A 22,851-nucleotide genomic window follows, 5' to 3' on the forward strand; every position below is an offset into this window, starting at 1 on the left:
TACTTACCTAATATGCCCAACGAAATGCCAACAATTCACTACTAAGCATTCAAGTCTACTAAAGACTTATAAAAAGAACCTATGCACAGACATAAAACCAAAGGTTTTGTATCAAGGTTGAACTCAGATAACCTTAAAGAGATAAATATGGAGAAAGAAAGCAATCTGTTTTTATGAAACGCCCATACTCTCAGACGGTACCATAGATGTCTTTGTTATGATTTTAATTATTTGCACTTTAAATTCACTAAAAATAATTTATTCTTAAACTAGTTGCTACATTAAAAAAAAAGACTCAAGTTTAACATTAAATTTATTAAAGTCGTCCTTGCAACATGATACCTATTCTACATTTTAGGTAGTCTCTTTTTCATTAAATATCCTGTTTTCCTGACAATCTGTTTTCTTTCTTGATAGTGTTTCTTAATTTTCTTTTGCGCTTCCGTTTCTGATTTCTTGCCTCTCATTGTGAACTTCATCTCTCTGTTCCCTCCAGTACCGGTGACTGTTGCTGTAAAGTTCTCCCTTGCTAACCGATCTCCTAAACTGGCCTTGTTTACTTTTGTGATTGCTTTGATATTAGTTGTTTTCGGTGTTTCACTGAATTCGTAGACCTTTTCCTTGTCTTCTGTTCGGTCATGTTCGTGTTTCTTTCTGATTATTTTGTGTTGCTTCTTGACTTCTTTCACCCATGCGCGGTCGTCGTCCGAACTTTCCTCGCTAGACTGATAAAGCTCCTTATCTGAGTCTTTGTCCTCAGGTTCATCCTCCTAAATAAAACATGATTTTATTATACATTAACACAGTATACTAAAGATAAGTATTTTGCCGAAAATATCATTTATAGGGTAAAAACGGGACCCTATTACTAAGACACCGCTGTCCGTCCGTCTGTCTGTCTGTCACCAGGCTGTAACTCATAAACCGTGATAGTTAGATAGTTGAAAATTTCACAGATGATGTATTTCTGTTGCCGCTATAACATCAAATACTAAAAACAAAATAAATATTTGAGTGGGGCTCCCATACAAGAAACGTGATTTTTTTTGCCATTTTTTGCGTAATGATACGGAACCCTTCGTGCGCGAGTCCGACTCACAATTGGGTTTATTGACTGTTATTTTCTTTCTGCAGGCAACTAATACTCATCGAGACAAGACTAACAACCCCCAAACACAATTGAGTTGTTTTATCACAGAGTTCTAATGGCCGCCTCCTGTCTCTATCATCAGTTCAGATCTATGGTACCATTGACCGGGGTGACTTTCAAATGAAGGGGCGACTTTAAAATTCTAGTTTTTAAGCCATAATATATATTTATGCGAGATTTTTTACAGTAGGGGGCTGTCCATAAATTACGTCATCGATTTTTGACGATTTTGGACCCCCCCCCCTATAATCATCCAAAAATCATGCATCAAATGACCCCATTTCCTCCTACTTCATGCTACCGTCATCCGATGTCCAGACCCCCCCCCCCCCTAATTTGAAATGACGTAATTTATGAATAGCCCCTAGGTGAATATGAATATATAGTAATCTAACTAGTTACAGGAACATTTTCAGTAAATAATGAATAATGGTAATTCTATGGCCGTTTTAAATCTATCAAAGTAACCCCAAATATTCCAAAGTCACCCCGGTCTACGGTACCATAATATTGCATTGTCACCCAACTTACGGGAAACCGGGAAATGGGTCAAATTTAACTTGCAAGATTTGATTACAGACAGACAACAGGACAGGTACAGAAACTACATAAAAGCTTGTAAATATTTTTTCACAACAAAAGTTGAAATAAAACACAAGGTTTCAATAATTGGCCAGCTTTCATTAACTGCCCACCTTATACTAAAATGAATTCTATTTATAGGTGAATAGAATTCATTTTTGGTTTGGGGTGGCCAGTTACTGGTGAATCACCCTACCAGACATTATTATCAACCTACCGTCAAAAATTTTGTAATAAAGACTCGTTGATTATTGTATGCATGTGGATAATCAGGTGGATTAAAATTTCATACCTATGAATCTCGACTGGCTTCCATTCTATTTTTTTAAATCATTTATAGAATTAAAAAAAAATTGATTATTACAGTACCTATATATTGATCTCCTTTGTTATGTTAAAATTTCTAATAAATTAAATTCCACCTTATTAACTATACGACTAGATTCAAATTTCCCTAGCAAACACTTTGTATGGTGGGCGTTACGAATATAATATGTAGGTATACACACCTCCATAGGTTCAACTTCTGCTGTTTTAGGTTTCGTTTTATCTTTATCCAGCCTGGATAGCACCGGATTCAGTAATCTGTACTCTTCAGCCGACTTGTTCACTTCAAAGTCAGGATTTTCAAACATAGCCTGGAAATCAAACAATTAGTATTATATTATGGTTCCATGAAGTTATGAGGACCGTACCTGTACTTATTAATGTCTTGTTCTATGGGTAACAAATACCTAGTGTTAATTAAATATGTAGGTACCATCACCCACTGTTAACTGTACATTGGTGCCTTTTGTAATAAGGTCCACCAATGTACAGTTTAGGAGTGGTGCTGTTTGTACTTAAAGTAACACACTCATAACAAACTGAGCTCGTTTGAATTAATTTTGTCAGTGTGCTATTATAATTTTTTTTGACGTAAAGGTATTTCCCTTTTTTTCAAATAATTTAAAATTACTATGGAATTGTGTAATAAAACTTACCTTGAATCGGTTATCTTTAAGAAGTTTAGATGGATTTTTCTTCTTTCTACCTTCATCCTCCATAAGTCTGGACGCCAACTCTCTATTGACTTTAGGCAAGTTGTCTTCAATTTTAATTCTTGATGGCCTGTCCTGTTCGATTTTCTCTCTAATTTTACGTTTCTTGTATTCTTCAAACGCAAATGGATCTGCTATTGACTTGGCTCTCTTGTAAAGTCGCACATCCACAAAGTATCTAAAATGTTTTCAAAGTTTAATAGAAATCTTCCATAGTATGTATTTTATACAGTTTATTTCAAATCATTATTATTATTATGAGCCCGTATTGTCCCACTGTTGGGCAAAGGCCTCCCTCTTATTCTTCCACGTATCCCTATCCTCGGAAGTCTCCCACCAGTCCCTGTTAAAGTAATCTATACAAAACTTACCCATGCATGTATGCCCTCAAAAGATTTGTGCCAAGAAGATGGTCCAATCCCAGAGACTCCAGTTCTTGTTTGGTCACGAATTTGTAATCATCATATACAGTCTGTTTTCCTTGTCCCTCTAATTCGTCTGTCAAGTTATCTAGGAATGCACACCATCTTGGAGCAGGGCCTATATTAAAAGAATTAAATGTCAGAATATTTAAAACATATTAAATAAGGGTTTTTTTTTTATCTTGAGCTGAAGCAAAGGTGCGGGCGGTGCGACCGGCGGCTGTATGCGGGTCTCGACTTTGAGCTCTATTGCTAAGTCAATAGGGCCTTAACTGAGTTTTTAAACTTTATCCATAAAGATATGATCTTAAAGTACCTACTAGCACGAGAAGTAAAAAAGTTGTTGAATTGAATGTTTGTAAAGTACAAGTATCTAAATTTTTATGTCGTGTATAATATGCTTTAATCTTTTTATACTCTAGTGGATAAAGTTCAGTCATCTACAAACTCTTAATTGTATATGTATTATTGTCTTAGGCAACACAACCGGCTATACTGCCATCGCCGCACCGGCGCGGTAGTAAACGTTAAAAAAATTGACAGAATTAGAAGCCCATCAATCATCAAATAAAACTCTGTTGAGTCAACATCATAACTCAGAATATAACATTCTCAACATTCTATGCATACAAGTATTATGTGATAATTCGAAGTTTAATTTACCTAGTGATGGAATATAGTAAACTTGCATCTTCTGATCTTCCACTGCCATCATACTTAGTCCGGTATTGGGAATGATGCAAAGGTCATTAAAGTCAGCTGATGATTCAATGCTTGTATATTGCTTGCCCTTGAACAAAAATTTACTAATCATTAGGTAGTCAACATTGCATAGGTATTTCTAAAATTTTAAAATCTAGATTCAATAAATTACACCTTGGTTTGTCTAGTCTAATTTATGGATGTTTTTTTTATATTTTTGATTTTCTAACTCGAAGGGCGTCAGCTATTTGGCGCGGTTGCACGGAGCGGGTGAATGGGTCAACGAAAAATAGTATGAGCGTTGCTGACTGGCGCGGACGCGTGCGACGGATTTCACCTACAATGGGACATGCGTCAGCTAGCAGACGCATTTAATAGTATTGGGAAGGGTGTCTTATCCCCTATCGTGTGCGGCGCGTCATCGTAAAACTTGTCGGAATGATAGTTGACTGTAGTCGCGCACGTCAGTTGACGCCTTTGGCGGTGACAGAGAAATATTAACTTTATTCTGTTATAAACTGTATTAAGTATTCTAAGCCATTTGACAATAAAAAATTAGAAACATATTCTTATACTTATTTTTCATATTTTTTGTGTGTTAATTTCTTTAACATTTGTATTTATATACAAAAATTCAAAGTTGTATATTAAATGATTTAAATATTCAGCAACTTACAGTGTTCTTATCCCATATTTTAACAACAGTAGAATCCATTGAATACACATATTCCTTAGTTTCATGGAACTGTACATTTTTGATTGGCAGCCCATTCATGTGATCCTTGACTAAAAGAGGCTTACTGGATCTGATGTCGTACAGAAGGACATGGCCAGTACTTGTCCCAACACCCATTCTCAGTGGTCCATCAAATCTTATGGATGTAATCACAGGTAAACTTTCATTTCTGAAAACAAAATAACACCCAAGTTAACTATCTAGGTATAAGACTAAATCATCTTGATTTAAATTTATTTGTAAGTTGAAATTCTGGAAGCAATTTTTTCACAGTAGTTCAGATGAAAAGTCAACTGTGTAACGATGAAAGTTCAACTGTATATATAATAAATATAATAACACTCTTATGTGCATCTCATTACTTTTAGGGAAAGATTATATCTTGTTATTTATAGGGATTCTATTTGCTATGTAAATAACTCTGTAGTGGTTATACCTGTATTCAGAGTCTGTGCAATGTAAAGCACAGTCCAGTATGCCTTGCCTGGACTTTGTCCGTGGATCCCAAGCCTCCACATGCCCACTCTCTGTGCCCACCACAAGCAAGCCATGATCCTCACTAACTGCTGAGCAATTTATTTCATGGGCTTTTGTAACATATGGTGCCATGAACTGGCCTACTTCTAAGTTTAATCTGTAAATTTCCTAAAATAAAAAAATTAGAACTGATAAAACCTGAAATGTTATACCTGATGGTTAGGGCCATTATACCATACATAAAGGTCTACTTTGGCAGCCACCTCAACACTTTTAGTGCCAAGCTCCCCATTTCCAATTCAAAATGATCCCACCCAGCAGGTGTGGCAGTAAATGTGTTAATAATCTGCACAAATCTGATTTATATACTGTTGAATTTAAAGCTATCATACCAAATATTATACCGGGTGTGGCCTGTAACACGAGCAAATAATTAAAACATAGATTGTACTCCTCAAACGGTGACACTTTTGTTCAACAACTTTTAAAAATTATAAAGTATTTACACTCCCTATTTTTCATACAAAATAAATATTATCTTCAATGGACGCCATCGCCACGCCATATCATTGTGATTGATGTTGCTTGTCACGCGTTAAACATAACAAAATTCGCAATACATTGCATCTTAGAATAAACTTTAAAGTGCATTAAAAATGAAACCACAAGTTATTTTAAAAAGTCGCTGAACAAATGTTGGTCGGTATGAGGAGTACAGCCTACAGTTTAATTTTTTGCTCATATTACAGGCCACACCCAGTATAAGTGTTAAAAAAATTGTGTCATGTACCTGACACTTTTCTGAAATGCCCCTGAACATAAAATTAATACCTAGTTATTCACAAACATACAACAAAAATAATACCATTTATTGATCCAGCTAAAGTATGACATACACTTTTAGGTAAGCATTTATGCATGAGTAACAAATGGAATAGTTCACTTACAGATGATGCTCCAACAACAAAGAGATCACATGAGGGTCGATGATAAGCAATGTCTCTACCAAATTTGGGAACCCTCAATCTGTAATGGCGACCATGCCCAACATGAAATTCTACATATCTGTCACATTGTAAGAAGACAATCTGAAATACAAATAAGTAATTAATATTCATATAAGGTAGCAGTACTAGTGCTCAACGCTGCACTAGTATTCGACATGGGCACTTTATGTCAAAGTAATATAGGTTAAATTTGAACGGCGCAGATTTTTCTATATTCAAATTTAATCCTTGTCACTTTGACATAAAGTGCCCATGTCGAATACTAGTGCAGCGTCGAGCACTAGTACTTCTACCGTTTTTAAGAATATAAAACAAAGCCAACAGGATACAGAAACATACCTTTGTATAGTCATCACTCAATATTTCAAATGTAACCACTTCAGAATCAAGACAGCGCTCAAACTTCAGAGATAAGTTATTGACATCAAAACATTTTATTCTTGGTTTGTAAATGCCTGTTGCCATTATGTATTGTCCATCTTTAGATGCCCTTATGTTGGTACTGACTCCTGGCATATCGAACTCTTGGATCAGTTCGATTCTTCTCCGAAGGTCTACATTTTTTTTCAGTAATGCACGTTTCTTTCGTTCAGTTAACCACTGAAAGAAAAACAAAATGTGCACAAGTAAAATTAAATTCCATGTAACATGTTTTGCATGGGCTTGTTTTCAATCAAGTTAACAACAACTTCAGTAAACTTACATCTGGTAAAGATTTGCCAGCGCTAAGGTTGAAAATCTTAACATTATCTATTTCGAGCACTTGCATTTTTTACTAGTATTATAATATTTTCATTACTTTAGGTTATCACGGCATGCCATGTTTATACTTTATCTGTCACTGTCATAAATACAGATAGATAAATTCTGTAAACACTATTAGGCAGTATGGCCTTTGGTCTTAGCCTGTCCAGAAAGGACGAATAAAAAAAATGTAAACACTATTTGAAAGATAAACAGCGAAGGGGCTGTTTAAGAAATGGCTTAAGCATGTTCATCTTGCCAGCAACACTAAGCATTAAGCCCCCTTCACACTCGTGCGCGAATCGTGGCTTCGCGAAGTGATTCGCGCACGAGTGGATGGGGGCTTTATAGTGTCTACAGACGACCGCACCGGACTGCGACGTTGGTGCGGTCAAAATGTTTCTTTCTCGCTCTCACTTATAGATGCTTACACAGGACACGATCGAATGTGCGTCGGACCCAAAGAGTAGTATAAAGCCCCCTCCAGACTATGTGCGTGAATCGCGGCGTGACGTCGCGAGCGAACATATCGCGAAGTTGACCTATAACTCCACACTCGCACACTTCACGGTGATTTCGCAGTTTGGTTAGCGGCAATATGGCGGAAAAGCAACAGCTGATCGAGTTTAACTGTTAGTTATCTATGGCATCATACGTGATTTAGCTGTTTTTCCATTTTGTTTTATTGTAAAACCGTAAAATATAGCTGCTTAACCCATTCAGGGCCAGCGACTCAGCGTATGGGTCATGCTCAAACAGTTCTGCAGGGCCAGTGACTCACATGTGAGTCCTGAATAAATTCTGATTTAAACTTAAACGAAACGTAATTTGATGTAATAACGTAAGTATCATATAAGCTAACAACCATTTCTATAAGGCATATTAGGATAAAAAATTATAAACACGTTTTTTTTAATGAAAACAGGGTCTCGAATATTCAAGTTTGATTTACTATCAGTGCAATATAGTAAATATACTGAAATTCTAGATACATAATGCGATGCAAGAAAACAGAAAGATCTATATTTAAAAAATACAAAAAATATATATATTTCAGAAGTTATTGACATGGCTCAAGGTATGGGTCACCGTGGCCTGGCGCTACTTGTAAAAACTACTAATGTTTCCGTAGCAGGCTAAAATAAACTTTATTGGCTGGTTTTAAAGCTTATTTCATGTTGAAGCTGTTTGATATTGTACCATTTTACAACTGATTACTGTTTGGATGATGGTAAGCAACAATTTGTAGGAACCAAGCCGTAGTATAATAATATTTTGTTTTGTATGAGGGGTAAGGCAACGAGGATTTTCTCCCACTGTACTTTTATGTCATAATATTTGGTGATCGTTGTATTGTATCTTAGGCAATTACCTACTAACAATGATGTTAAGGTTAATTTTTTTTCGTTTCAATATAGAACAAGGCGGTTGAAACAGTCACCACTAACTAATATGTATTGTATTACAAATAGTTTGTGACAAATATTTACAAGTTTTTTCAAACATCGTGGTTTCTACGGCAGATTAGAAAGTAAGTACTATAATAAATTTTAAGTTGTCTATTGTTACTAATATAATGGCGTTTACCAAAACAAAGATACATGACCGACCAGGTGTAAGCTTATCGGACACACTTGGACAATAAACAAGGAATGCATCCGAGCGGCGGCGGCGGTATTATCTTTCATGTGGTATTTGTCACAAGAGTTCAAGATGTGATTCATCCCATCCCCCATTAGAGATGTATTTTGGAGTAACATGGAAAATATTATTTAGTCACGATTTATTGCTGTTTAGTGATTTCGTATTTTGTGACCATGGTTATGGATTACCGGAATTTGAACCCGCCTAACCTGACCGACTGTGCGTGCTATGAACTGGATCGGGATATCGGGAAACGGGTCTAATTTAACTTTCAAGATTTGACCCAAAAAACAACAACAAGAAACACGGCAAGTTAAATAGAATCAGACCAAGCTAAGTTGGCAGCGATTTTGATAGCACAGGCTGAGTACCTAAGTGTAATTTAAATGTCAAACTTATATGAAATTATGACGTTTAACTTAACACTTGCACAGGCTGAGCTATAAAAATTGCTGCCAACTTAGCTTGGTCAGACATTAAAAGCTTGTAGAAAGTAAAAATATTCACTCCTACAAACTGCAATAATTAGTTTCTTTTTTGATAGGCACAGAAAATCGGTGGTTAGTAAAAATGTTGCATAATGCTGTCCAACTGGCCGGCTTCATAAGCGGCGATTTATTTACCGTTCGCGCCAGGCTCGAGACCCATAAGCTGAGTCATACGTTTTAGCTAAAAACGGTTTGTATGGTGGCCTGGCGTATTGTGTACGCTCGGCGGTTCGTGGCCATGAATGGGTTAATAAGCCTCCTCCACACTCGTGCGCGAATCGCGGCGCGAAGCTGCGAACGCGAGTGTGGAGTCGATTTTCGCAGACAGCGAAAACGACTCCACACTCGCGTTCGCGGCTACGCCCGCGATTCACGCGCATAGTCTGGAGGGGGCTATATAATATAATCATAATATAATTAATATTTATCTTGCCACAGAGGAGCCAAAATATTGTGTAATGTGGAGTCTTGCAAGTTCGCGCTTCGCGTCTCCTTTGACGCGGGCCGAAATATCGACAAAAAACGGAGAACAAGGCGCGAAGGCGTGAACAATCTGCGAAATCGACGACACACTCGCGTTCGCGGCCTCACCCGCGATTCACGCGCATAGTCTGGAGGGGGCTTAATATATATGAGACCACAGTCAGACCACACCAGTCGCAGTCGTTTGTAAACTATTAAAAAAAAAATTTGATTGTCAAAATTACGCTATTATGTCAGACTGTCACATAATTCACATATGTCAATAAAATAAATACAGCATGGTTATCAGAGTTTGAAGTGATTATAATTTTTTTATTATTTTTGCTTTAAACGGTTATATCTTGTATCTCATCCATAAGACATCAGTAGAAAGACAAAATTGACAAACAGTTTACGTAAGAAAGTATCTCTTGTTAGAATCATGGATAGATCAAAAAAGAAATTGCAACTACCAAAATCTGTGTTGGATATGAAATTTATGAGAAAAACTAAAGAAAGGATAGAAAAAGAATTAGAAAACACTCAAGGCCATGAAAATTTATACTCCAATATTATCACGGATGAAATGCGTACTGCGTCTGGCAACTATGTATCAGAGTCGAGTTTTATATTCTGCGAAGACTTGTTGGAAGGAAGGCTCTCTTTTAAAGGGATGAATCCAGAGATTGAACGTCTTATGCGTGACCAAAATGAAGATTGTGATGATGGGGAGATGCAGAAAGATATCTCTGATGAGATTCTAGCCAAGAAAATGGAAGCATTTCATAAAAGAAAAAGACAATCCAGTGATAAAAAACCACAAGGACCTAGGAATAAGAAGAAGAGATTACATGAACAGCCCAAGAAAATGGGCAAAAATCTGAATTCAGATACATCAAAATTGGCCTCCAAAACAGTATCATGGACTACAGTTGTAGACCCTGAATAAAGAGTAGATTTTTAAATATTGTCCATTCTATATAAAAATATAAAATGGATCACTCAATGTTTCCTGGTCTGTATTTAACAGTAGACTAGTAAAATGAAATATTGGAGTGTACTCTGGATGTACAAACAGCAACACTCTTAACTGTACATTGGTGGACCTTATTACAAAAGTCATAAGGTCCTATGTATAGTTAACTGTGTGTGATGGTACTAATTATTAGTACCTATGTCCAAATTAGTGTTAATAAACTTGAGTACATAAAAATTGAATTGTTTCACCATGTTTATTATCAGGAAGAAATAAATTTATATAACAGATATTGAAAATGGTATTTATTTCAGTTGATTTATTCTTGGAAGTTAAATAATTATTTTGTTAAGTTTTTACATGATTATTCAGTCTATTCAATTATAATTTGTTGTCTAATTACTTAAATTAAAACATGCGTGTGTAATTCTCTGTACAACTACTCTACATACATAGATGATAAAACTATTGCATCTACCAAATTGGACATGGATGTAAAAGTTTTATTCAACAAACATTCTGTCATGCCAGTTGACTGTATCTTTTTTTCATGTCAGCAAAGGACCTAGATGCCTAGAATCAACACAAACCATAAAAGCCTTAAAGCAATACACATATCCATTTTCCTCTCCCTTCATCTCTAGACCCATGCAACCCCGAGTTGGTGCTGGGCTTTAATGTAAACTTCGCACTGATGTTTACCTAACCAGTCCAGAAAAATATCCAGCGTATATTATTATGTCACTCATATCAAACTCTGACAATTATTTTTGGTCCAAAAGGTGGCTTACTTTCTTTTGGAAATCTATTGATTAATCTTTTAAACCAGTGGTTCCGAAAGTGGACTGAGCTCCGACCCACATAACAAAATCTGCCAAATTCGGGACCCACCTGGCTGTCTTAAAAAGGGGGCATAAAATAAATATTAGTGCATTCCCTAGTAGTTTCAGGGCCCACTCAATATTCGCTCGCTACCCATAGTCTGGGAAACGCTGCTTTAGATATTCCTAATGAGCTCAAACCTGATATGGTTGCATTTGCATCAGATGAGGATGCATCAAAATCACTGATGTAAACCGAAATAAATCTATCAGTCGCCATTATAATAAAGGTACCTAACCTAACACAATTCAATGTGTTTGGCCTGAAAAGTATGTACTTACTTACCTATAAAATTTTGTAAAATGTGTCTGGATCTATACTCTGTATCTTTACTATGTGAATAAAAGTAAACAAAATCTACCCTCAACTGGCTTAAGGAGCCACATTCCATGATCAAATAATGTAGGTTAAAGTCAGGTCGTTCAGTGACAGATCCAGGAGGTTTTGTATTTGGTTGGTTAACCCAAAAATGTTATAACTACCCAGAAACGTACAAATTGTTCTTTTGCTTTTATTTAAATACCTAAAGATACTGGATACCCCAAATTTAGGAGTTTTTTTTTGTCATGACCATGACCATAGTTAAGTTAATGTGTTACATGTTATAATCATAATGGAGTTGGTTTTGAAAACATTCCACTAAATAATAATAAGTGATAGGGGGACTAATACTAACCAGTGTTGAAAACGATTGCGCTATTGAGTATAGTTATTTTATAAAATATAATGAGTCTCATGACATAGATAGTTCAATTTGTTAATTTATAAAATCATACTAAATACCTACTTATTACTAATGGGGCGTTGTAACTAAAGAAGGACGGAATTTAAGAAACAATTGGAGTTAGATTAAAACTAATGACAGTAATGATTAACATGGAATTATTCCCGTTTAAATTTAAATTCCTTTGATGACAAATTTAATACTTTTTCATTTCAATGCGGGTATGAGGAATACTCTCTATAAAATTATACATATTCGTAGGTTTCTTAGATAAAAACTAAAATCTTACATATTTAAGTCTCTTTGCCAGTCAGGAAACCAAAAAGGCAGTACCGTAAAAAATGTCGCTTGGAAGGACTCACAAAACACAGCAATTTAATACTTAATTAAAATGCCACTTAAAAATGCATGGTATGTATAGACATAAGAAGTAGAGTAAAGTTAGGTTCCGTGTTAAAGCCATTACAGACGGGCGTACCGGACCTCGACCTTGGTGCTGTCAAAATATCTCTTTTTCGCTCTCACTTATAACTGCGTCCTTAAGGCCCCGTTCGCACGGCAGCTTTTTCAACGCGCGTTAAAAAAGCGTTTGAATGACACAAATGGATAACCATGTATGTATTCACACGAAGGCGGTTTTTAAGCGCGGCGCTTTTTTATCGAGCACTGTTCGATTTTCGGCGTTGAGCGTTGGCGTCAAATTGAATAGACCATACGGAACTCCGTGTATCTGTTCTCACAAGCGTTAAAAAAGCGCCGGCGCTGCTGTCAGTTGGCTGTCAAGTGTCAATTTTTGGTGTCAATCGTCAAGATTATTATTAGTTTCACCATGGTTTCACCTTAAAAATGTCAACATATGCTTACAAATTCCTGAAATATTCAAGCTATATTCAAATAATACGTCGTAATAGCAAATAAAGTATGGCTTTGCTGAGATGCGTACGTGGCAGTACGACTCACAAGTGATTTTTAAGCGTTCATATGAACACAAATATTGGAAACGGTAAAAAAGCGCCAACGTCGGGTTTTAACGCAACGCTTTTTAAGCTGTCGTGCGAATGGGGCCTAACGGTCTCGGTGCGCGGGGGCCGTTTGTAAACACTATTAAGGCCCCTGTACACAATGGGCCAGCGCCGGCCAGTCCAAGGGACGCAGCCATGCGGTAGAATGAGATAGCAATATCACTTGCTCCCTCTAACAAATAAATGCGTCCCCCAGACTGGTCCACGCTGGCCCATTGTATACAGGGGCCTTTATATTCAACGGTAGTGCCTGTCCAGACGGGAACAATTTTTCGCCAATCTGTTTAAATTGTCCGATCAATTTGGCCACATTTACCAATTTTAGATTTATGGTGATATTTGAGCGCTCTAAAATAATAAAAGGCCCCCAAACGCGAATATTAGCGTCACAAATTGGTATTCTTGCGTCCGCACCTCCATTTTATCGGTAATAGTGGTAACAGACTATCGCTCCGCACCAAGGTCATTGTGCGACGCACCGATAAGTAAGAGCGAGAAAGATAGTGTGTTACGGCCTTAATATCGATCATAATCAGCGCTCGAATTCGGCGAGCCAAATTGGCGTTTGCGTCCGCACCACCTGATTTGATCGGACAATTAAATCAGATTGGCGAAAAATTGTCGCCGTCTCGACAGGCCTGTATACGTGTACTATAGCTCTCGTCTATGGTATGTAATATAACCAAGCCGCGATTGCGACGGTCAGTCGAGCCCCTGCTGCATGAGCGTGTGGAGATCTCGGAAGGCGGCGCCGAGCCGGCCCTGCAGCGTCTGCCGCTTGAGCAGGAAGGCGCGCACGTCGAGCAGCAGGCGGTGGATCTGCGCGCACTTGGCGTAGCGCTCCTCGCGCGGGATGTCCACGCCCAGCGTGCGCACCGGCGCCGACACGTTGGCGCGCACCACGGACGAGAAGTTGCGCACGATCAGCCGGAGGGCGTTGCAGCCGCATTGCATGTACCTGATACGATGTAACAGTCTTAAGCACAGAATAAATAATAGTACTAGGTACAGAAGACTCACTCTCTAACAAAACGCATCTGTTACGATCAGGACAGATATGGCCGCTAGGTGGCGACAGCGCCACGCGCGGCTTATGGCTAGCCACCAAAATCGGTGTGGAACGGATGCACTTGTACCTGTAGCAAAGCGACGAAATCGCGGACTGAGCCACGCCCGTCTTAAGTCAAAAACCTGCGCTAGTTAGTTTATTATAGAATGTAACGCCGCATGACCACCTTTTCTATACAATCGGTAAAAAATCGTCAACTAGAAATGCCAATGCTTACAATAGGTATGTGTAGTGTGTTTTAGGTATAATGTATAATTAATTTGATGATGATATTAAAGTATACTTACGATTCATATTTGCTCTGCAATAATTCGTATATTTTAGGAAGCATTAAAAGGCAAATGTCTAAATTCCAGAGTGACCTGAAACAATACAACAAATTAAAATAAAACGGTTCTCATTCAAATAGTTTGCAAAAGTGTATGACATTTTCAAAGAATAACTTACGGTTTATGCGCCATGACGTTCAAAATGTCTAAAATTACTGATGTATCCTCCAGAGCAATTACTGATTCTAAGGCAATTTTCAAATTTTTATTGACTCGAACTGAATGGAATATCTGAAATAGAAAACAAAACACTCAAGTAATTTCACTTGAATACAGGTAGAGAAAAATAAATATATAAGGTACGTCATAATACTCATAATCTGACGAACTCGCCTCCGATTATTAACATCGGAAATATTCACGGCCATAATGCCACATTTGACATCCAGGCAGGAGATTGTTTAGGAGAGGCTCCGTTTACATTTCTCATCTTGTAGTATAATTTTCCTGGTTCTTACTGATTGACAAGTTGTGTTAGCCAGACTATAATTTAGAATACAATTTAGAGTACAAATCCAATTATTTTTTTTGTTTTTTTTTATCGAAATATTTTGATTTGTGTTTTTGGCATTGCAGGGTTTGGTTGGTCACTTTTTCTTTAATGATGACATTTATGACATCTATTGCAGTTTCTAATTTGGAGTCCGCAGCAGAGCCCTGATCGTGTCGTATCCTAGATAGAGTATGTCGGTACCTGTAGCGCCCGCTGCCTGGCGCTGAGCACGGCCATCATGGAGTCGTGTCCGCGCATCATGACGCCCAGCACCTCCTGCTCGCTGGGCTCGGGCCCGCCGCGCACGCCGCGCCGCGCGCCGCCCACCCTCTACACAAATATATTACATATTATGTTAAGTCCAATAGATTAGTCCTGGGGTCCCCTAACTGAGCGTCGCGACTGCAAGATAGTTACAACAACTATCTTTTTAACATTCATTCTAATGTATCACAATGTTACTGTTAATTCTAAAATGTTAAAATTACTAGAGTCAGACGTCTGCATTGATTTTGATATCACACGCAGTGCAATTGTTATTTATGTTTTAATTTCATAGAAGTTTGACTTGTCTTGGTTTGACTCTAGGATGTTAAAATGTTAGAATGCATTCGATCGGGACGATGCCATAAAATGCATTGACTTGGACAAACGGCCGCATCGCCAAACTAAACTAGGTCGCGGGCGGCTGTCACGTGTTCGGTGCTCGTGCACTGAACATAGGATGATTTTATTATATTTGACCAAATTTTTTCCAAGCATTATAAAGAAGAGGAAAAAATTAGACAGTGTTTTTATATAAAGTTTCGTAAAAGTATACGTACATTGCAAGTTAAATAAAAAAAATAAGTAAAGTGTTTACGTACTGGTAAAAATTCGTCGAGGTCCAATCCGACGGGCCTGTCTGTGGCGCAGGGCACGAACTCCGGCTCATCCGTATCTGTAGGCCGAGACACGACCACACTCTCCCTCACTATATTATCTACTCGTCGCCTGAAAATAAATAAACCAAATTATATAGTAAATGCTTGAAGAACATGACCTATACCTATTATTGGTTGTTAGAACTAGAACAGATAGTACCTTGTTGTTTCTGAAGACGTCCTGGTAAATGAAAGAGACCGTGGTCCTAGTGACGGTTGAACTAATGACATCTCACTATTGCTGGATCTTAATAGGTTCCCTGCTGCTGAAAATGAACAAGAAATTATTCTTAATACACCTAGTGTTATAATTAGATTACTAAATATAAGAGATATAGTTTGTGGGTCTCGATATTTAGATGTTTTCGTTTTTTTTGTTTTCTATACAAAAACAGTAGCGGGACCGGAAATTCCCAGCTCTTGCTATACCAAGTAAGCTAGTTATCTGCAGCACTCACTCGCGACGCGAGATAGTCACAATCTCATCTCAATTTCTTGGTGTTACTACTTGATGCTATGGAATATTAGACCAAACTCTATGACTTTATTGCGACTGCGACATTTGCGACACATTCATTATATACAAAATAACACACACACACAGACAGATATCTCATAGACAAAGAACTAGCTCTGGAAAAAGATACACAATTTCGAATGCAAGGAAATCCCTTTAGCTAGTTTACTCTACTATCCTTATTACTAGATCCATGTGCCTGGCAGTTGTTCATCAGTGGATGTCAATATAGCAGTTGCTCAAACTATTACTCTCAAAATTGTGTATCTTTTTCTGGAGTTATCATACAAAATTTCAAATCATCTACAGTCCAGACGATAATGAAACTTACTCATGTCGGTAGATTTAGATTCTTTACATGAGTTATGTCGGTTAAGTGAGTTGGCGGCGTGAGGCTGAGGCATGACATAGTCCCGGCAAGCAGGCTTTGGCGGCGCTGTGAATGTGTTATCCTCTTTAGCGTTGTTTTCCACCGGCCCTGGTTAAATGAGCGCATGAAAAATTACACATATTAATTATGATATTATGTTAAAATTGGCTATAGAGTCTTGTTACTCTATTATGAGTTATTAATGTTGTTATGTTGTTGAAGTTTAGATTTGTAGTTATTTTATTATTGGGACGATTATGACGTTAAAATCTAATTTTGGTATATTTATTAAAGTAATAATAGCGGTATTATCCATTCATCATATGTGACGTGATGACGTGTACTATGCTTACCGTAAAAATCACAAAACTTTGTAAGACGTACCTAAAGCCAATAAGCAAATTAGTTTTTAAATAGTTAGCGCAAAAGAAGTGAAGAGTTCCGCCATGACAGCAGATGAGGTAGGTTTGCAATCCATGAGGACCATGAGTAATCGGTGCGGCGTGACTAGTGATTGGTCTAATATCGGCCTACTTATACATGGCTAACATTATTTAGCAAAGCTGCAGATATTTTACTAGAAAAATGCTCTGCTTTGACGGCAGTGGAGGTGGGTACGCGCAAGCAGTCGTTGCAATGACGCGGCGGTTGCGATCATCGGAACGACACGACATCAGGAAAAATGTATGGCAAAGGAATACCCATATTTATCAAATCTGCAGATATCTTACTTGAAAAGGACTCCGTTTTGACGGTAGTAGAGGTGGGTAGTCGGCGTGGTGCCGCTGCGGTAGCGCCAGAGAGATCATCGGGTCTCGTAATGGTGTGCTCAGAAGCGAGATTTATTCATTGATTTAAAATTTAATTCAGGCGAGAGAATTCGCCCGTCAAGTGCAGTATCAGCAGATTGAGAGAGACGGAGACTCACATGACCCTGGTCATCAGTTAGGTTAATGTGGCACCTATAGCACAGTTGCAATATCTTACTAGAGTAGGGCTCCGCTTTGCCGGTAGTGGAGGTGGGTATGCGCGAGTAGTCGGCGCGGTGGCGCTGCGGCGGCGACGGCTGCGGCGCGGGGCGCGGCGGCTCGTCCAGCAGCAGGTCGCGCAGGGACGTGCCCAGCCCCGCACTGGCCTTGCCCATGCCCTCCTCGGCTGCAAGTTATACTCAACTTGGAGCCAGTTGCACCAACCTCACTTGAAAGACTGATGAAAATTTCCATACAATAATAAATAATTTTGCGAACGCTTTAATGGTGACAGACGGTTTGGTGCAACCGACCCTTAAGTAGTCTGACAAGCCCGTTTTGTCAGTAGAAAAACGCGGCAAGTTTTTAGATTTCGATTGAACTGTAAGAAGCAGCTCCGGAACCTCCTGTTTATTGAAGCCAAGTAAGTGTCAAAGTGTGTGTGTGTTTAAGTGGCAAGAAGCACGTGAGTTTTAGGAGTCAACATCTGCTTAGTATAAAATGTCAATGATAAGTGTTAAGCCGACCACTGACTAACAGGCCGCCGGACGATATCGGCCTGTCAGTTAGAACAAAAATTTGACAGCTCCGAACAACTGACCGGCCGATATCGTCCGGCGGACGGGTAATCAGTGGGCCCCTTTAAGTTTTCGATTTACGTAACAAGGCGGATGACCATTCTATGTGCATGTTCATTAAAGGGTAAAAAAAAAACAAATAATAATTTATATGAGTCCTCATGCTGATGTTATGATGATTAATGATGATGATAACTGATTTTTATAAACATTTATAAATACCTACTTTATCATTTAGAATCACATCAAGTCATGGGTTATGACTTTTTTGTATTATTACAATGAGTTGCTTCTTACCTGGCAATGAGTAGTCTTCAGATGATAAACTAGTTGCTGGTGGTGGCGTACGATTCACTAAAGAATAAATAAATTAATTAGTACCTATAATAACAGGTTTGTTTGGGTCTCTTTCATCAAAATGTTTGATTTTTTTCAAAATTATAATTAGTTAAAAGCTAAATAATGTATTTCGAACAGGAAGCAGGTGAGAGTATACTCACATGCCCTGGAAGGCCGAAAGATTTCTGTGTAGTCATGGATGTTGGATATGACCGCGCCATCCTCGTCCGCCTCGGTGCCGGACGTCGACTCCTCCGCGGTCTTCTCATCCAGGGGCGTTGACTTATGGATCACTTCAAATGTGAAAAGTCGAAATGAGATATAGTATGCCCGAGGGAACCCACTTGAAAACAGCTTGTATAAATACGGCTTTTCTTAGTTTGAGCATAGAGAAAAAAATACATAGATTGCTACCTATTGTCAAGTAGCAGTACTGATAATCACGCTACTCGATGCTAGATGTCGACTATGAAAATATTAGTCTTTTTGGTACCAAAACTGATGTATGGAGTGAGCACTCTTGTCTTACTATATTTCCTTATGGTTTGGGCGAGGTAGACCTGGGTAAGATTTTCCCCAAAATCTTAGGCTAAAGGGTTACACCCCGACCACCACACGGTCGAAGCGCACTTCGCGGACGATCGTCTCTGAATTTAAAATATTTTCAATAATTGATGACAATGAAATAAATTTGACAAAAAATATTTATTTACTTACTTATTTCTCATAGTGACTTTCTAACGTACCAACTACAATGCGTAACTTACACGACTTCCAAGTTCATTAATGAGTGGACTATAACTTTATGAACTAAAAATTGATAGGTCAAAGTGAATTTAACTATGGATCACCTTTCCTTAATAATTAACAGGCATTGGCGTTGGCTCTAGGTGTGCTTGCACTTATCTACCTTTTTAATAAATAACGGAACTAAATAATTTTATTGTGTTAGTACTATTTTTATATTACCTTCTTTAGATGGTTTTTCCTTCGAGAAACTTTTCCTGACAGACTGTCCTTTTTGGAAGGGCGACAAATCTCGTACCATAGGTGGTGTCACTGGCGGCGGCCCTCCAAATGGATGTACCTTACTGAGATCAACCACTGACAAACACACATATGTTGAATGGAATGACCCAGCAATCTGTAATTACAAAATATACATAACATAGTACATACCTTTGTTCTATACATAAAGAATATAATATTTTTTTGTTCTAATTGATAAATTGATTGATAGATCTGCTGTTGACTCTCCTTCATGTCATAGGATAGTAGGACAATGTATTTTACAAATGGTAATATGTAATATTTAAAAAAATGATTCTAGTTCTTACAGAAATCAAATTATTTTATAAAATCTCCCAAACAAGTCTCAAGACCATTTGCAATGGGTTATAGTATGCAATCACTCAGTATAGGAGCCCAGACTGACTCCCCCATTTTGTAGACAAATAGGTATAGCAATTCAAAATGTATCATGTAGGTATTTTAATTAGACATTAGGTCCATAACTTACAGCTTTGATTAGAATGAGGAAGTCTACAAGATTAATCAATGACCTACATATAACAAATAACTATTGTAGTACTTACAAGTTGTGTATGGGCAACTGTGATGTCATGTATTTGGCCCCAGTGCCCATGTACAGTGTCAAATACTCGAGCGGGCTCCCAGCCAATCACATGGAGACCGTCATTACCACACCCCAGAAGAGTTGTGCCATCCTCGCTAAATACCATAGACCTAAAACAGGAATTGAAGACTATGTATAGAACAAAATAATTCCGGTAAAGGTATGAGAAAAACTGTGTCAAAATGAGAAAGAATTGAGTACTATGCAAAAGCATGAAAGCAAAGAAAGTTCAAAAGTTGTGGCTTCCTCACTTTTCACTTTTGAATACTATGTCAATGAATATGAACTTGTGAAGATATAAAATTGACAACTCTTTGAATTCCAATACTTTACAGTGAAGTGTATTAAAGCAGTTAAGTACTTAGTATATGGCCATTACCTAATAGAAGTGTTCTCCTTTTCAAACTTAGATACCAATTGAAATTTCTCCATGTCCCAGAAGTTGACAGTCCTGTCTATACCGCAGCTAGCCAGGAGGAACTCGTGGGGGTGGAACTTTACACAAGTCACTGCTGCTGCATGCTCTCTGAACTCCTGCAGAACCTTGCCCACTCGAACATCCCACACTTTGACAATACCTGACAAAAACAAACAAATCATAACTCATACACTTGGACCAACACATTTGAATGATTCTGTTACAGGGTAACTGTGCAACTTTAGCATGTCAGTGTAATCCTATACCATATTTGTGTTGCTTAACTTCAAACTCGGGTAAATCCATTCAGCCCTCTCAGCAAATATATACCCTATTACCTTTTCTTAATACTAAAATCGCATAATCTGACAGATGGATTTACCCGAGTTAGAAGTTATGTGACTTATTTTATATTGAATTTGAAATTTGATGTTAGTTTAAAATAATCAGGCTTAATAACAATGTCATTCTGTTTTCAATATTGTGCTATAAGTACTAAAAGTACACCACAAGTGATGCAAATCAACCAATTTCAGATCTGGTTTATTTTATTTTTAGTGAATTAATCTGTAGCAGAAAATTATCTGCAAACTACACTTCATAAAAATAAAGAGTTACCATCTTCACATGCTGAGGCAATCCATTGTCCATCAGGGCTAAACTGCAAACTGTTTACAGCAAGTCTGTGACTGGAATATGTCACAATACAGCCTCTTTTCCTTGTGTCCCACAGTTTGATATTATTGTCACAAGAGCCGGTGGTTAAATAATCCCCGTATGGATGGAAATCCATACACTTGATAGCTCCTTTGTGTCCAGTAAATGTTCTGAGTAGTTTTGCTGCCTCCAAGTCCCATATTTTCAGAGCTCCAGTCTGCGAGCCAGCACAGACTAAATCTTCAGAGTGGCCAAAACACACACATTCTACTGGCGTTGTGTGCCCGCTCAAACTCTAAAAATTTTGATTGGATTAATACTGTTTTTCGTATTATAAATACAAGAGCAACTACAATCGGTTTTGTTTACTCACCATCAAACAGCTTTGCCTGCCAATGGCCCACAGATTAACTTTTTTGTCATCGCCTCCAGTGGCTAGCACTTGATTGGATTTGTGTCCCATGGCCAAACAGTTGACATTCGCCTTGTGGGCGACGAATTCCTCTGTAACATAGTATCATGCTTAACTTTTATCTTGTTTATATATTATGATAACGTATTGTTTTGAAATGCATGCATACATACGTAGTTTCCATGATCTTCTGATTAAATCCATGATTAATTGTAGTTTTTAAAGTTCCATTCCATTTACGGAGAAGTTAACCTTGCGAATTGTGCGAAGGAAAGCCAAAATGTATTAAATGGGCACGACGAAATTAGTTATTTGTAGAACCTATGCATTAAGAGAAAAACACTTGAAATCTTGGTTGAGGTATTTGCTAAACAGTTGTTTTTATTTAGAGTAAATGAAAATGGATTGGATGGATGGATTTTGACATTAGCAAGTACCACAGATACGCACATTTAATTTGACGTATAAAATTACGGATAAAGCGATATCCAGACGAGATGATGAAATCGACCGATTTAATCAGAAATGGAATTGGCGTCAATCTCCAATTTAATCACCAATTTTAGTTTAATGGTGATATTAGAGCCCTCTAAATTGAAAAAAAGCCCCAGAACGAAAATACTGGCGTCACAAATTGGTATTGTTGCGTCCGCACCTCATTTTCTCGGTAATATCAGTCATTATCGGCGGTTGAATTCGGCGACCCAAATTGGCGTTTGCGTCCGCACGTCCTGATTCGATCGGGCAATTTAATCAGATTGGCGAAAATTTGACTAGTCTGGATACGCCTTAAGTTTAAATACTCTACGCCCCCATTCGAACGACAGCTTTTTCAACGCGCGTTAAAAAAGCGCTTGTCCACACTCTAAAATCGACTTAATGACCAAGGCTTAAAGTCGAAAATCCAACAATGCTTGATAAAAAGCGCCACCGCTGTCGTGTGAATACATACATGGTTATCCATTTGTCATTCAAACGCTTTTTTAACGCGCGTTGAAAAAGCTCCCGAGCGAATGGGGGCTACAGCCGCCTAAAAAGCGCCACCGCTGTCGTGTGAATAAATACCAAGGCCTATTGACTTCCT

The 22,851-nt window shown here is 38.0% G+C and overlaps 3 protein-coding genes across 4 annotated transcripts; 1 reads left to right on the forward strand and 2 right to left on the reverse strand.

Annotated features, from left to right (window-relative positions):
* Positions 1-312: 312 nt before the first annotated feature.
* On the reverse strand, positions 313-6,948 carry LOC134790736 (nucleolar protein 10). 2 transcript variants are annotated; one of them, XM_063761652.1, is made up of 10 exons: positions 6,820-6,948; positions 6,456-6,716; positions 6,057-6,197; positions 5,069-5,277; positions 4,573-4,801; positions 3,858-3,984; positions 3,144-3,312; positions 2,716-2,950; positions 2,242-2,370; positions 313-767 (listed from the first exon to the last, which is right to left on the reverse strand). In XM_063761652.1, exons 1-10 carry the CDS (start codon positions 6,883-6,885, stop codon positions 348-350), a joined length of 1,986 nt encoding a protein of 661 aa, XP_063617722.1. In that variant the 5' UTR covers positions 6,886-6,948; the 3' UTR covers positions 313-347. The 2 variants fall into 2 exon arrangements, with proteins under 2 accessions (XP_063617722.1, XP_063617721.1); XM_063761651.1 differs by having other exon boundaries at positions 313-770.
* Positions 6,949-9,896: 2,948 nt separating this feature from the next.
* LOC134790391 (M-phase phosphoprotein 6) lies at positions 9,897-10,403 on the forward strand. Its single transcript, XM_063761159.1, has one exon. The coding sequence runs from the start codon at positions 9,897-9,899 to the stop codon at positions 10,401-10,403; it is 507 nt and encodes a 168-aa protein (XP_063617229.1).
* A 315-nt stretch (positions 10,404-10,718) lies between these two features.
* LOC134790737 (katanin p80 WD40 repeat-containing subunit B1) lies at positions 10,719-22,175 on the reverse strand. Its single transcript, XM_063761653.1, has 16 exons — positions 21,941-22,175; positions 21,729-21,859; positions 21,317-21,650; positions 20,660-20,858; positions 20,240-20,390; positions 19,614-19,788; positions 18,806-18,937; positions 18,603-18,659; positions 17,747-17,914; positions 16,721-16,867; positions 16,033-16,138; positions 15,816-15,942; positions 15,151-15,279; positions 14,575-14,687; positions 14,415-14,489; positions 10,719-14,016 (listed from the first exon to the last, which is right to left on the reverse strand). The coding sequence occupies exons 1-16, from the start codon at positions 21,969-21,971 to the stop codon at positions 13,761-13,763; spliced, it is 2,331 nt and encodes a 776-aa protein (XP_063617723.1). The 5' UTR covers positions 21,972-22,175; the 3' UTR covers positions 10,719-13,760.
* Positions 22,176-22,851: the final 676 nt, after the last annotated feature.

This window comes from Cydia splendana, chromosome 5 (assembly GCF_910591565.1).
Source record: "Cydia splendana chromosome 5, ilCydSple1.2, whole genome shotgun sequence".
NCBI classification, from domain to species: domain Eukaryota; kingdom Metazoa; phylum Arthropoda; class Insecta; order Lepidoptera; family Tortricidae; genus Cydia; species Cydia splendana.

Bases quoted from the DNA above. Each gene is read 5' to 3' on its own strand.
- LOC134790736 (XM_063761651.1), bottom strand. From the start codon at position 6,885: ATGCAAGTGCTCGAAATAGATAATGTTAAGATTTTCAACCTTAGCGCT. The intron at 6,717-6,819 runs GTAAGTTTACTG...TTTTTCTTTCAG, and splicing joins CTGGCAAATCTTTACCAGAT to TGGTTAACTGAACGAAAGAA. The intron at 771-2,241 runs GTGTGTATACCT...TGTTTTATTTAG, and splicing joins CAGAAGTTGAACCTATGGAG to GAGGATGAACCTGAGGACAA.
- LOC134790391 (XM_063761159.1), top strand. From the start codon at position 9,897: ATGGATAGATCAAAAAAGAAATTGCAACTACCAAAATCTGTGTTGGAT.
- LOC134790737 (XM_063761653.1), bottom strand. From the start codon at position 21,971: ATGGATTTAATCAGAAGATCATGGAAACTAC. The intron at 18,660-18,805 runs GTGAGTATACTC...TTTATTCTTTAG, and splicing joins CTTTCGGCCTTCCAGGGCAT to TGAATCGTACGCCACCACCA. The intron at 14,688-15,150 runs GTACCGACATAC...TTTCTATTTCAG, and splicing joins CCAGGCAGCGGGCGCTACAG to ATATTCCATTCAGTTCGAGT.